At 38.3% G+C, this 13,834-nt stretch overlaps 1 protein-coding gene across 1 annotated transcript; it reads left to right on the forward strand.

Annotated features, from left to right (window-relative positions):
* Nucleotides 1–175: 175 nt before the first annotated feature.
* LOC139881783 (dipeptidyl-peptidase 5-like) lies at nucleotides 176–13,530 on the forward strand. Its single transcript, XM_071866192.1, has 19 exons — nucleotides 176–208; nucleotides 1,929–2,191; nucleotides 2,394–2,581; nucleotides 3,023–3,127; nucleotides 3,220–3,291; nucleotides 3,424–3,571; nucleotides 4,228–4,310; nucleotides 4,924–4,979; nucleotides 9,890–10,026; nucleotides 10,107–10,197; nucleotides 10,286–10,351; nucleotides 10,464–10,686; nucleotides 11,573–11,674; nucleotides 11,900–11,985; nucleotides 12,073–12,195; nucleotides 12,709–12,778; nucleotides 12,858–12,949; nucleotides 13,231–13,335; nucleotides 13,417–13,530. The coding sequence occupies exons 1-19, from the start codon at nucleotides 176–178 to the stop codon at nucleotides 13,528–13,530; spliced, it is 2,157 nt and encodes a 718-aa protein (XP_071722293.1).
* The last annotated feature ends 304 nt before the right edge of the window (nucleotides 13,531–13,834 follow it).

Consider the following 13,834-nt stretch of genomic DNA (forward strand, 5'->3'; position numbering starts at 1 on the left):
TTTGGTTCCATTGAGCTTCATGGCTTTTTGCGTGACCTTCTATCTTTCGCTAAGCATGATTTGAATCCGCTTTTATCATCACAGAAAGGGCTACTGTTAACAGCAGGCCGCAACAAGTTCATTCGCTTTGCACTTTAATAATACAAAAGGATAGAAGAAATTAGAGCCCATATCTATGGGGCGAAACTCTTACGAGATCGTGGCAAGGGTATGCTGGGATTGAGATGAATGAAGCCCCAAATCTAGCGCACATACACGGACGACTTCTGGGGTTCCTAGAGGCTGGTCCTTCTGGAAACGGTACAGGGCTTTGTAACCGATTGGATTCAGTGTTTCTTACGCCATTATCGATCTGTACTTTCACTTACCAAGGTTGACAAAACTCATGCTTTCGATGAGCCTGAATTAAAAATCAGATGTATCCCAATAGGAAACCCTTTTAGATTTCTCTTCATAACATCATACCATGTCTTTCTTCCTTCCCTTTGTTTGGTCTTGGGTGATGAGAGAAGAATACATTCCGTCACCTAAAGTTGGACAAGTTTTGTTCAACGTTGTTAATGAAAGACTCAAACCTAACTTGAGCCTTGAATCTAGGCATAAAGGATTCGCTTGTTGGTCAGTCAAACGAGCATCGTGCGCTGCCCTAATATTTGTGCTTCCATAATCGGAGACCTTAAAAGCGAAAGGAAACTTGGGAAAAGTGTATCATAAAAATTAGGTTGAGAACTTAATGCCCAACATCATTTAAAATAAAGTAAAGGAACACGGTCAAAATTTGACGATTTTCCTAGAAAGAAACTTATTCTGCGATCATCAATGTAAATCAACTTAGCAATATTTGGGATTTATCTAATAGCCTTTTTGGATTGCATTATTTGCTGTTTGCTTGAATCATCACATCCGCATACATTCAGTTTCTTAGTCATATGATAAAAAAAAACACATTTCTCTTTGTCAAAACCTTTAGGCTTTCTTAGTCATATGATCAAAAAACACATTTCTCTTAGTCAAAACCTTTAGGCTTTTCTTTTATGTGTCCAAAATTCATATACAATTCAAATCTCAACCAAATGCATCTACCGTATTTTAAGGGCAAATATCATTGTCTCCTTTTAGAACTCATACAAGCCACTATTAGTAGGACTCCTCAAATAGCCCTCAAAATCTTCATTATATAACGTAAACCAACACTAACTGACCAAAAAAGAAAAGAAAAAAGTAAACTAACACTCAATTGATTCAAAGGCACTTGAGAAAATCGGTCTTTTCTTCAACTTTGGGATGTGCCTTACATTAGTCAATGTTCTCATGATACTATCATCCATTCTTATTCTTACGTCGCCAACACACAATCCAAGCATCTAATAGAGAATAAATCTTTCTAGATCCACAATCTTTTCCTTTCTATGTGCTGGCTAGCATTTAATGAGGTCTTCGTTCTCGAGTTCATGCAGCCCACCATAAATCTAAAGCTCACTTTGTTTTTCCATGGCTTGCTTATAACTAATATTTTACTATTCAAAACCCGTCGCACCTATTTGCTCCACGACAATCAAAGCATTTGATGGAGAAGAAATTTTTCTAGGTGCCCACTGCCCATAATCTTTTCCTTTCCATATGTCTGCTAGCATTCAGTAAGGTCTTGATTCTTGACTTCACGCAATGTTATCATAATTCTCGCGCAAGTTGATTTCTTTTTATTTTCATGCTTCAAAAGTTCATTAAATAATTGCATCTTTTCTTTCATTTTTCTTCGTGCACATACCTTGAATCAAGACTTTCTTTCAAAAGTCCAAAGCTAACAGTCAAATCTAGGAACCATCAACCAAACGTAACGTGCTCAAAAAACATCTCGCTGTCGTATCCACTTTCTCTCGCTGCCGTATCCACTTTCTCTCGCTGCTGTCCTCTGTTCTTCCCCGAAGTCCAACTTCAATCGTCTCGCTCGAATCCTCGTCGCCCAGTCGTCGTCCGTCAAACAGCAACCCGGAAAGCACAAGACCATGGCTTCTGCACCGTCGTCCTCAGAAACAACTGCTGAGAGACAGAGAGTCACAGCTCCGTATGGCTCTTGGAAGTCACCCATCACCGCCGACGTCGTCTCCGGCGCCTCCAAGAGCCTTGGTGGCATCTCCGTCGATTGCGACGGCCGTCTTGTCTGGCTTGAGTCCCGTCCTAACGAAGCCGGGTATGTTACTCCACTTACCATTTTCTTTAATAAGAAGGATAAGCTAATTAAAACAGAGTATGCGGGCACTATTTTCTGGGTACTGTGAATGGTGCTGAAATGATGCTTTCGTTACTGTGTAATCTTTACGGTTTGTGAAATGAATGAGTCTGGAGAGCTTTCAGGAGTGTACTGACTTATGGATGGTTATGATGGCTATTAGACGCTCTGTTCTTGTGAAAGAACCGGAAAAGCCAGGAGATGAACCTGTTGACATCACGCCCAAAGAGTTTGCAGTGAGGACTCTGTGTCAGGAATATGGCGGTGGTGCTTTTAGCATTTCCGGGGATACTCTTGTTTTCTCGAATTACGAGGATCAGAGGCTGTACAAGCAGTCCTTACACCTGGAAGGTAAGCTCAGTGGCTGCTGTAGTGCGTGTTGAAGGTCTGCTTCCTTTGGGATTATAATTGTAATCTTCAGTCTATTCACAAAGAAGTTTACAGTTGGATTTGGTAGCGCCATGCTTAGATCCTTACAGATGGTTGATATGATTGGAGGGTAAAAAGAACTGAACTTGAAGCATAGACTATGCCTCTTTAGAAATGTTGTGGTAAAACTTCCTTTCCCATTTCAATTCTCCTCAGTCTCTAGAATACGTTATGGGAAGCAGTGACTCCGACGGAAGCAAACTTGCTATGAAATGTTGCCGATTGGAATTGAGAAGGCCACTTGGATTTTCCTAATACACGTTTTGCTGAGTGAAGCCTTGTGTTTTATCGAAGTTTTTGTAGAGCAGTATCTCATTCATCAATGACCATCACAATTCTGTGGTTACTCTGCATCTCCGACAGATTCTCCTCCATTGCCAATTACTCCAGACTATGGTGGGCCTTCAGTTTGTTATGCAGATGGAGTTTTCGATAGTAGATTTGGCCGTTACATCACCGTAAGGGAAGGTAACTACTCTTTGAAGGAGCTTATTTTGGTGCTCCTATTTTCTGGGGACTAATGAATAGGAACTTACCCGACTGCTTTTATATGAATATAGATCGGCGTGACAGCAGCTCTAATCCAACAGCTACAGTTGTCGCTATTGGCCTTGGTGAGAAGGATATAAAGGGTAAATAATTGCTGGGCATAACAGATTAGTTATTTGCTACATTAACTTGTTCACTGCAATACCAGAAACCTACTGATTCTTTTTCTTTCTTTTACCCTTCATTTTGTTTTCATATTATTGGGTGGAATTTAGAGCCCAAAGCATTAATCAGTGGCAATGATTTCTTTGCTTTTCCACGGATGGATCCAAAGGGCGAAAAGATAGCATGGATTGAGTGGTGTCATCCAAATATGCCATGGGATAAAGCAGAACTCTGGGTTGGGTACATCTCAGAGGCTGGGTATGTAGATCGATGTTCTTTTTTATCGTTCAACATTCTCATGTCCATTAACAAAGCCATTGTCACCTACATTTTCTTATTGCCAACAGATTTTAGATTTTGTTGCAACAATTCTTTCACTTGTGAGACAGATAAGGGTTGTTTAAACAAATTCATGCTAACAAGGGAGAGTCCTCTAACCTTGACATTTCCATGTGACCTTATGTGCACTATTATAGTAGTTGATTCATGTAGTCTGAGTATATTAAATGTCAGAACATGTTCTTTTCAGGTAATGTTGATGTTTAGAGACCTAAGCAAATTTCCTGTCACATTTTTATCTTATTTTTTAGTACATAGAACTAACCATAAACACCATCTGTAACCACGATCTTGAGCTTTGAGTGGTTGTCAAACTTTACATATCATCCTGCTCATTGAACTTTTTACCTTAGCCTAGAACAGCCATGGCTAATGGTGAGCTGTGAGCCAAGTGAGCCAAGTGAGCCAAGTGAGTTGCAACTTGTGATTCAGTACTTATTTGCATTTTCCTGTCACTTTGTCTGATCAACTCTTCATGTGATTTTAAGACACTCGTAACCTTTCCTTATGTTTTTTCTATGTGCCATATTCACACTATTTTCTTGTGCATTGAATTTCTTGGTACTCCTATGCAGAGATATTTATAAGCGTGTCTGTGTTGCTGGTCGTGATCCTAAATATGTTGAGTCACCAACTGAACCTAAATGGTCTCCAAAAGGTACTTCTATGCGTTGGCTTCCAATTTGAATTTCGGAGTTGCTGCAACCGAATTTGTCATTTGATGATACATGTTCGTTTTTCACCTGATGATCTTCAATGCTGAAGAAATGTGAGATTGTAATATTATCGTGATGTGAATGAACAAAAAAAGGAGCCTGATCCCCCAAAATAATCGTTGAATGTAAATGGCCTATTCCCAATTCTAGCTAATCTGCCTGAATAACATATTGGGGTCGTCTGATTAATTTGTTCATTGTGTTGCTTTTGTGATGATCTGAGGATGTCAGTCTTATTCATAATGTGCTGACGGGATGAAAGTCCCATAGTTCTTTTCATTGGTATTTCATGTTTTCCCTTAAATATGTATTACTTAAGATATGCATTTAGAGTCCTCTAGTATGTCTCTTGCTTACTGGTGATTTATTTTTACACTTCTGCTATTTTTCTTCCTTTCCACTCTACTCGGATCATCGAGTCTGGAGGCATGCTAAATCTATTTTACTGTAGAAGCTCTGGATATGTAATATTTCAGTGAAAACATAGGAGGAAATGTCAAATTTAAGTGGCTTGAAATTGTGGCAGACATTACATTCTGCTTTGAACACGTGCAGGTGAACTATTTTTCATTACTGATAGGCAGAATGGATTTTGGAATCTCTATAAGTGGGTAAGTACTGGTCACCGAACCCTGAGTTGTTGCTATTTATGTGTGTCGAGTTTAAAATGTCCAGATATTATAGATGCTTCAATTCATTGAAGATTTTTTATAGCGACCAATCGTGAAACATTAAAGAGGATAGTCAAAGAAGGAAACACGATTTTTTTGGTAAAACCCTTTTGAGAATTAGAAAAGGGAAAAAACATGGTGTTGCACTAGGCAACAATTAGCAGCAAGTTTCAAGTCCCAATTACAAAAGAGATTGCCACAATATATAACAAGATTCAAAACCATATAAAGTTATAGAGAAAATTACATGTATACGTTTAGTAGCAGTACTTTCCTCTCTACTTAATGGCACTTTCCTCTATCAGACTTCACATCTCCATCAATCTCCCACTTTGAAGCTGATCTTTGCTACAACAATAGTCTCTCATAGTCTTCCCTCATTTTTGTAACCTAAATTGTCCTAGTGCGGCACCTTCTTATCACTAACCAGAGCACAGTTTCAGTTTTTCAGCGGTGACAACCTTAGTTAATATGTTTGCTGGATTCTTCACATCATGGACCTTCTTCAATTACAATGTCCTACCATCTATTAACAAACGAATATGATACTTCTACTAAATGTGTTTTGTCCTTGAGTGAAATACGAGATATTTTGCAAGACGAATAGCTTACTGTCATTAAAAAGGACATTGCAATCCTCCTCCCTACTTATCTCCTTCAGAAAATTCTTCAACCAAAATCTTCTCCTTACCAGTTCTAGATATAACAACATACTCTACTTCAGTGGTAGAGAGGGATGCACGCTTCTAAAGTCTAAACATCCAATTGATTGCTGTGTCGCTCACAGGAAAATCATAACCTTAAGTGCTCTTCTTATTGTCCATGTCACCACTAATAACTGCATCAACAAAGCCTTGTAAAGTCACACTTTTTTTCATAAAATAAAGTGACATACTTGAAGTGCCTCTTAGATATTTTAATAGCCATTTTACAGTTCTCCAATGCTTTTCCTAGATTAGTCATATATCTGCTCACATCTCATACTGCATGAGCTATATTTGGTCTAGTACTCACCATAGGATACATCAAAATGCTGATAGCTGACGCATAAGGCACCCTTGCCATATAATCTCGCTCATCATCTCTCTTTGCCGACTACTTCTCTGAGAGCTTGAAGTGACTGCCTAAAGGAGTGCTTATGGGCTTTGCATTCAGGATCCAAATCAGTCCAACACCTTCTCAATGTACTTTTCTTGAGACAACTTTTTCCTTAGAATCTATTTCGCAGGGTCCTCATCCAAGAATCTAATTTGCGGCTCAAAGTCCATTTCAAACTCCTTTGGCAATTGTTGCTTCAGTTTTTTGATCTCCCTCATGCTAGATCCTGCAATGAGCATATCAAACACATACAACAACAAAATAATATAGCAGTTACCAAATTTCTTGAAATAGCAACAATGATTTATTTCATGTCTAGTGAACCTGTTACTGCAAGTGCGTCAAATATCTTGTACCACTATCTAGAAGCTTGTTGTAAATGATGCAAACTTGTACTCAACTTGCTGACGATAGTTTTCTTTGCTAGGAACCTGAAAAACTTATGATTATTCACTGTAGTTATCATTCTCTAAGTCTTCATGGAGGAATGCAGTCCTTACATCTAATGCTCTAGATGTGAATTCTTAGTGGCAAAGGTATTCAACACTGGCCTGATAATAGTCAACTACAAAACTAGAGAGAGAATTTCTATATGATCAACTTCTTTCTTTTGCTAAAAACATTTCACTACTAACCTCACTTTGGACCTCTTGTTACCATTAGGTATTTGACCTTGTATGCCCAATTGTTCTGCAATGCCTTCTTCCCATCTAGTAACTAAGTTGACACCCAAATTCTGTTCTACTCGTGTGAATCAAATTCATCTCGCATTGTCAACTCCCACTAAACAGAAATTTTAACCTGCACTGCTTCCCAAATTATTTTGGTCCGCCAGCATTTGTCAAAAGCAAATAATGCAATGGTCTAGAATACCTTTGTACACGGTTAGATGTTCTGCTAAATCATCTCAAAGTGAGTTTGGATGTAGGTAGTTCTTGTTCTGGTTATTAATCGGAGTCTATAATAGCAGTTTTATGATCTCTGATCTGAACACTCTTAGAAATTCCCTTCAATTTAATCTCTTTAATCTCTTCTGTGTTTTCTCACACTAGATTCTACAACAAATTTGTCCTTTTATGTAACATCATTCGTTCTTATTATTTTCCTGTTTTGGTCATTTCAAAACCAATAGCCAAAGTGACCAAAATCATATCCAATGGAAAAACATTTTCTAGATTTTGCATCAAGCTTGTCTCTATTTTCAAAAATCTATGTGCGCATATATGGCACAACAAAAATTTTCAAATGCGAGAGATTCTCTCATTCTTTCTGGTCCATTGTTTTGGTAGTTTGAAATCAAGTGAAATTGAAGGTCTTATTTCATCAAATATGCTCCTGTGCTAACTGCATCTGCCCAAAACGTCTTGGGTAATATTACATGCATCCTCATACTTCTTGCACACTCATTCAAATTTCTATTCATCCTCTCAGCAACTCCATTTTGCCATGGTGTGATGCAACTGTTCTTGTCATCCTCAATCCACTCTCTGCATAAAACTTGAACTCCTTGCTATTTTTGAATCATTAGATGGATCTTCTTCTAACCACCATTGTCAGACCTTAGACATTTAATCATCAGATCGACCTCTTTCTCTACTTCAGCTTTCCATCTTTTAAAAGTAGCAAAAGCTTCAAATTTATTATATAGAAAATAAACTAGTACCTCTCTGGTGGAATTGATAGTGAATGTGACGTAGTTGCTCGTAACTCCAAGGGAAGGAACAGGGGCTAGCTCTCAGACATTTGTGTGCACCGACTGTAACTTGTTTTTCTTTAATTCTCTTCCAATTTTTGAAAAATTGACACATTTTTGCATGCTTAGAACACAATCCTCACATAGACCCCTATCTGTGGACTTAAGATTAGACCATTTTCCCTTTAATGATAACACTTTCACCCCTCATTTGCTCCTGTGTCCAAGCCTTCGATGCTGCGGTGTACAATCCCTTACCAAGCCAGGAACTGCTACTATATCTCTATTGATTTCACTCATGTATTTGTTCCCAACTTTGCTCCCTAGGACCATTAACAATCTTCCCCGAGCCATTTCTAAAAAAAGGTTTTTTGTAACCCGTGTTGTCTCAGTGACCTATAGAGATTAGATTTCTCTTAAGCCAGGATTATATCTAATATCACGCAACTCTAAGTAATACCCATTAGTAGTCCCTATGTTAACATCACCTTTACCCATCATATCCAAAGCAAAATAAACCTTTCTAAACTTCCTAGCAACAATACTGTGCATTCATTCTCTACACGAAGTAGAGTGAAACGACGCACCCAAGTCTAGAATCCATGACTCAGTTGGACTTTTAATAATAAAAATTAAGGCATCATGGACAAGTGCCTCTTCAAAGGTTTACATTGACAGCTTTCTCCTCCTTTTGATTTCAATACTAAATTTTCTTCTTTTGGCTCTATAATCTTGTTTCAAATGGTCCTTTTTTTCATAATTCCAGTAGATTATTCCACCATGAGGTCTCAATTTTCATATCCCTCTAGACTTCGATCTACCACAGTTCCATTTTGACCTTGTTGGTTACTTCTCTCTCTGCCTTCAGTACTCAAGGCAATGCCCGAAGATTCACCCGACTCTCTTTTATGAATATCCTCATTGAGAATCAAATCTCATATCCTCTCTCTTATTTTGACTAGACAAACTGTTCACTACAGTCACATTTGTACTCCAACTTCTAGGGAGAGAAGATAACAAAATCAAAGCTTTTGCTTATCGTCAAATTTGATTTCCACCAAACTCAATGATCATGTTGAATTTATTGATATAATGTGTCACGGAAGTGCCTTTGTGCATCTTTTGATTGAACAATCTTGTATGACGCAGAGGGCTTTTCGTACATGTTGGACAAAGCCCTCATCAATTCTGGCGTTGTTTTCTCGTTAACGATGTTGAAGGTGTTTCGCACCAACATGAGATGAATCACAGAAGAACTTTTCGATCTAACAATTCCTAGTCTTCTTGATCGAATCTGGTTCTCTCCCAACAGAGGCTGATGCAGTTTTTTGATAAAGCAAATCTTGATCACTTCTAGAACCAAAATCTTTGCCGTTGAACCGATCAATTTTCACCTTACTTTTGTCCTATCTGGTCACCCCCGCTATTCCGCCTTACCAGACTCCAGTACCAACTGTTAGGAGTGTGAAATGTAAAAGAGAAAAATTATAGATACATACAAGAATTTCAACATGGAAAACACTTTCAAAATGATAGTAGAGAAAAACAATGGTACTGCACTAGGCAATCTTTTCACTATTAGTATCAGTATCAAGTTTCCAGTTACAATTGCAGGAGCAATTATCATACGTAGCAAGAATCTAAGGCATACAAAGTTAATGTGAAGTTACTTGTATACCCTTAGCAGCAGTATTTTCCTCTCTGCTTTAATAGCACTCCACTATCAAACTCCGCAACTCCATCACGTCTTATAGTAACCAAGCCAAAGCGGTTTTTTCCGATGGTTAGTCATACTGGAAATTTAATCGATCTCCTTAATTTTCATATTACACTTCACAAGAATTTAGACTGTATCAGTCAAATAGTGGGGACTTTGGATGTCACACTGTGAAAACTATGAATGAGGAGAGTTTATTATAGTTATAGGTTTTCTGCAGGAGATTGAGTCCTTATTGCATATGTGAGCTCTTTTAGCTGCCATTTATACTGGCATAGCTCCATCGTCATGGTGTTGGAAGGGAACTACTTTATGTCTTTGCTATGCTTCATGATTCAACAGATTGAGTCTGCAAATGAGGTCCTGCCTCTTTATCCATTAAATGCTGAGTTTGCAAGGCCATCATGGGTTTTTGGCTTGAACTCTTATGAAGTCATCCAGAGCGACGAACAGAAGACCCTGATTGCTTGCAGCTACAGGTGAGCCTTTTTTTCTGTTTTAACGTTGTCCTAATAGCCCATTATGGTATCTTACCAATCTATTTAAAATCTTCCTGCAGGCAGAGTGGAAGGTCTTTTCTTGCAATGATCGACGTTCTTCATAGCTCATTATCATTGCTAGACATTCCATTCACAGATATACAAGATATAGTACGTTCAATACCATCTCCATGATGAGTCGCTGTAACTATTTTTCAAGCTGACGGTTCAGTAAATTGTGTACATTCTGCTTTTGCAGACTTCAGGGAATAATTGCCTTTACGTTGAGGGAGCATCAGGACTACTTCCAACATCTGTGGCTAAGGTGCTTGCAATACTCTACCTTAGTAATCTCCTCATAATTGATGAAGTGTGAACAGAGCTGTAATAATAGCATTATCTCAGTATTAAAATTTCCTTTTGTTCATGGTTTGCAGGTGACTTTCAATGATGAAAAGTCAGAAGGCATTGATTTTCAGATAATATGGTCATCTTCGCCAGACTGTTTGAAGTACGAGTCTTATTTCAGCTTGCCAGAGCTGATTGAATTTCCAACTGAAGTTCCTGGTCAAAATGCTTATGCATACTTCTATCCTCCATCTAATCATGTTTATCAAGCTAGTGCGGAAGAAAAGCCTCCACTGTTGTTAGAAAGCCATGGTACTTGAAAAATTGCAACTCAGTTATTGTCCTACTTGAATTCACCTTGCCAACTCTATATTCTTCTGTGGGAACTTTGTACTACCAAACTGGTATTTTCATTCACAATAATCATTAGTTGACCTTACTTGTCAAATCAAGTTTTTGATATAAATCTATGATTCATTGGTGAATTTTCAGACTAAACAAGTATCCAGCATCAGTTATAGATATTATAGATGCACAAAACAAGTCAGTGCATATGCAACTGATGCTGAATGAAGATGGAGTCAATGTAGGGAACATATTTTTTCAAAACTATATTGATATGGTATACTGTACACAGTGTTGCCCCTCTTAACACCTGTATTGCAATGTTAGTCATGCATTGGAATGGAATATAATGATTGCTTGGCACTTTTGTTGACATATATGCATGGTATACATTTGGGGCATGTTTTATGACAATTCAAGCTTTTGGGGGAAATGATTATTCAACCCGGTATCAAAGGTGTTAAAAGTCCAAATCTCCTCTTGTTGCCATTCTGTTTTTTACTTTCATTTATCCTCTGATTGCTGTTAAATTTGGTTATTTTCACATCTAAGGTCTAGCATACACTGAAGGGGGAGTGTTAAGACATATCTCAACATTAATTATGGGCATAATTTTGAACAACTTAGGTTTTTCCAGAAAAGAATGGCCTTTTTGACAATTTTGAGAATAGCCTCTCTCTCTCTCTCTCTCTCTCTCTCTCTCTCTCTCTCTCCCTCCTTTAAAAAAAATAAAAAAATTAGTGGGAGTAACTGGCAATTGTTTGTTCCAAGTAGCATTGGCATGCATCAATATCTAATCATATTGATCTGGTTATTCAGGAATGTTTATGTAATTATGCTTAAAATTGCCCAGGAGGGCCTACTAGTGAAACACGAGGAGTTTTGAACCTGAGTATTCAATACTGGACTAGCAGAGGATGGGCTTTCGTGGATGTCAATTACGGTGGAAGCACTGGTTTGTCTCTATATGAGAACTTTATGCTTCATATCATTCTCTTGATTTCTGCAAAACCTGTTTATAATGAACCACCCTTACTATCTCGACAGTCCTATGCTTTATTCTTGTCAATTCCTCATGGAGTTTAATTAACATAAATGGCTGCAAAAACTACTTGCTTGGGCCCATCATTTGATTAATCTTCTTCATTGCTACTGAAAGATGTCACAACTTTTCTTCAAGGTTATGGCAGAGAATTCAGAGAGCGGCTATTGGGTCGCTGGGGCATAGTTGATGTTGATGACTGTTGTAGTTGTGCTAAATTTTTGGTACGTGACTTTCAACTCGTTTTTCTGTTAGTGCTCGTTGGGGAATATAATACTGTTCAGTATGGTGAAGTTGCTTTGATCATCCAGGTGGAAAGTGGAAAGGTGGATGGCACTCGTCTATGCATTACCGGAGGCTCAGCTGGTGGGTATACAACCTTAGCTGCTCTAGCATTTAGGGAAACTTTCAAAGCTGGAGCCTCCCTCTATGGTGTGAGTTCATTTACTTTGTAGTTGGTTTCAGAATAGCTAAACTTTAATCGGCGCCAATATCGGGATACTGGCTTATTTATGGGGGCATCAGAGGCAGGTTGCTCTTATCTTACCCTGACAAAGCACATGAACATACAAAGGAGCTCTGGATTCTGGGGATTTATTGCCTTCAACATAGTCATTGATCATTCTTGGTGATTTGCTTGTTGCTAGTGAATGATATATAGCATCTTCATTGTGTTGGTATCGGATGGATCAACTGGAAAGTCTACTAGCAAGGGTCCACTGTTAAGGACGTTAGTTTCGTGACTCATAAAGTACCAAAAGGCGTTTCATTACAGTTTGTTACTGTGCATGGGTCATGGTGTTTACTTGAAATTCTAGATATTTAAATTTCCCCATTTCATTTGATACTTCTGAGTCATTTATTAATTCATCATTTATTTCTGCTATTAAAGCATTGAATTTTCACAATGTTAAAAGAGGTTATTTTGCTGTTATTGTGTCAAACAGATTGCTGATTTGAACATGTTGAGAGCAGAAATGCACAAGTTTGAATCTCATTACATTGACAACCTTGTCGGTAATTCAGATAAGCTTTTGTGTGTTTCATCTCTTCTCAGATAAGTCTTTATTCTGATCATCCATTTGTTGCACTACAGGATCTGAAAAGGATTGCTACGAGAGATCGCCTATAAACTTTGTTGAGAAATTTTCTTGCCCCATAATTCTATTCCAAGGATTGGAAGACCAGGTACGCAAGTCTTACTCTTTCCAATGGTCACCTGCCCCTCTGCTGTTACTCCCCATAAATTAAAGAAAAACTAAAGAAAAAAAGGGGGAAGAGTCCAGTGTCTAAACGAGGGTCCTCTTTTTCCCCCCCTAATTTATGAAATATCGTCAGATAAGTTCGACTTTTTCTTTCCAATTGATAAGTAGATGTGATCAATGGCCTTCAGATTTATTTTGTACATCTCTGGCATTTTAAAAACTTTGCTGCTTGGCGGTTTAGCAATTATCTACGACATCTTGTAGGTAGTACCGCCAGGTCAGGCTCACAAAATTTATGCGGCATTGAAGCAGAAAGGTCTGCCTGTTGCATTAGTGGAATACGAAGGCGAGCAGCATGGTTTTCGCAAGGTATTGTTCTTCTGGAGTCTTACACAAACAAGCCATTTGTTGTGTGTGCAGTGTACGGAATTGACATACAATGTTTTGCAGGCTGAAAGTATAAAATTCACATTAGAACAACAAATGCTGTTTTTCGCACGTTTAGTGGGACACTTTGATGTTGCCGATGAGATCGCACCACTCAAAATTGAAAACTTTGACTGAGCTTGCCTCATGAAGGTAATGACGTGCTCTTCAAATGTTAGTAATCTGTGGTAACGGAGAGGAGGATCGAAACCTTGCTTTCTACTGTCTGCAACTGTTAATTATACATTGCTGTGCTACACATGACTTCGTCCATGCGCAGTGTTGTATGTCCATCCTGCTTTTATAATTGGCCTGATTGCAAGTATGAGAATTGGCTTTTTAATGCAATTGTGTCAATCAACCGTTAGGGTGGAATATGATGATCAAATTGCCCCTCATTCTTAAAATCTATTTGATCACTGCATTCCAGTGCAATTGTGTG

Source organism: Rutidosis leptorrhynchoides, unplaced genomic scaffold (assembly GCF_046630445.1).
Source record: "Rutidosis leptorrhynchoides isolate AG116_Rl617_1_P2 unplaced genomic scaffold, CSIRO_AGI_Rlap_v1 contig194, whole genome shotgun sequence".
NCBI lineage: Eukaryota > Viridiplantae > Streptophyta > Magnoliopsida > Asterales > Asteraceae > Rutidosis > Rutidosis leptorrhynchoides.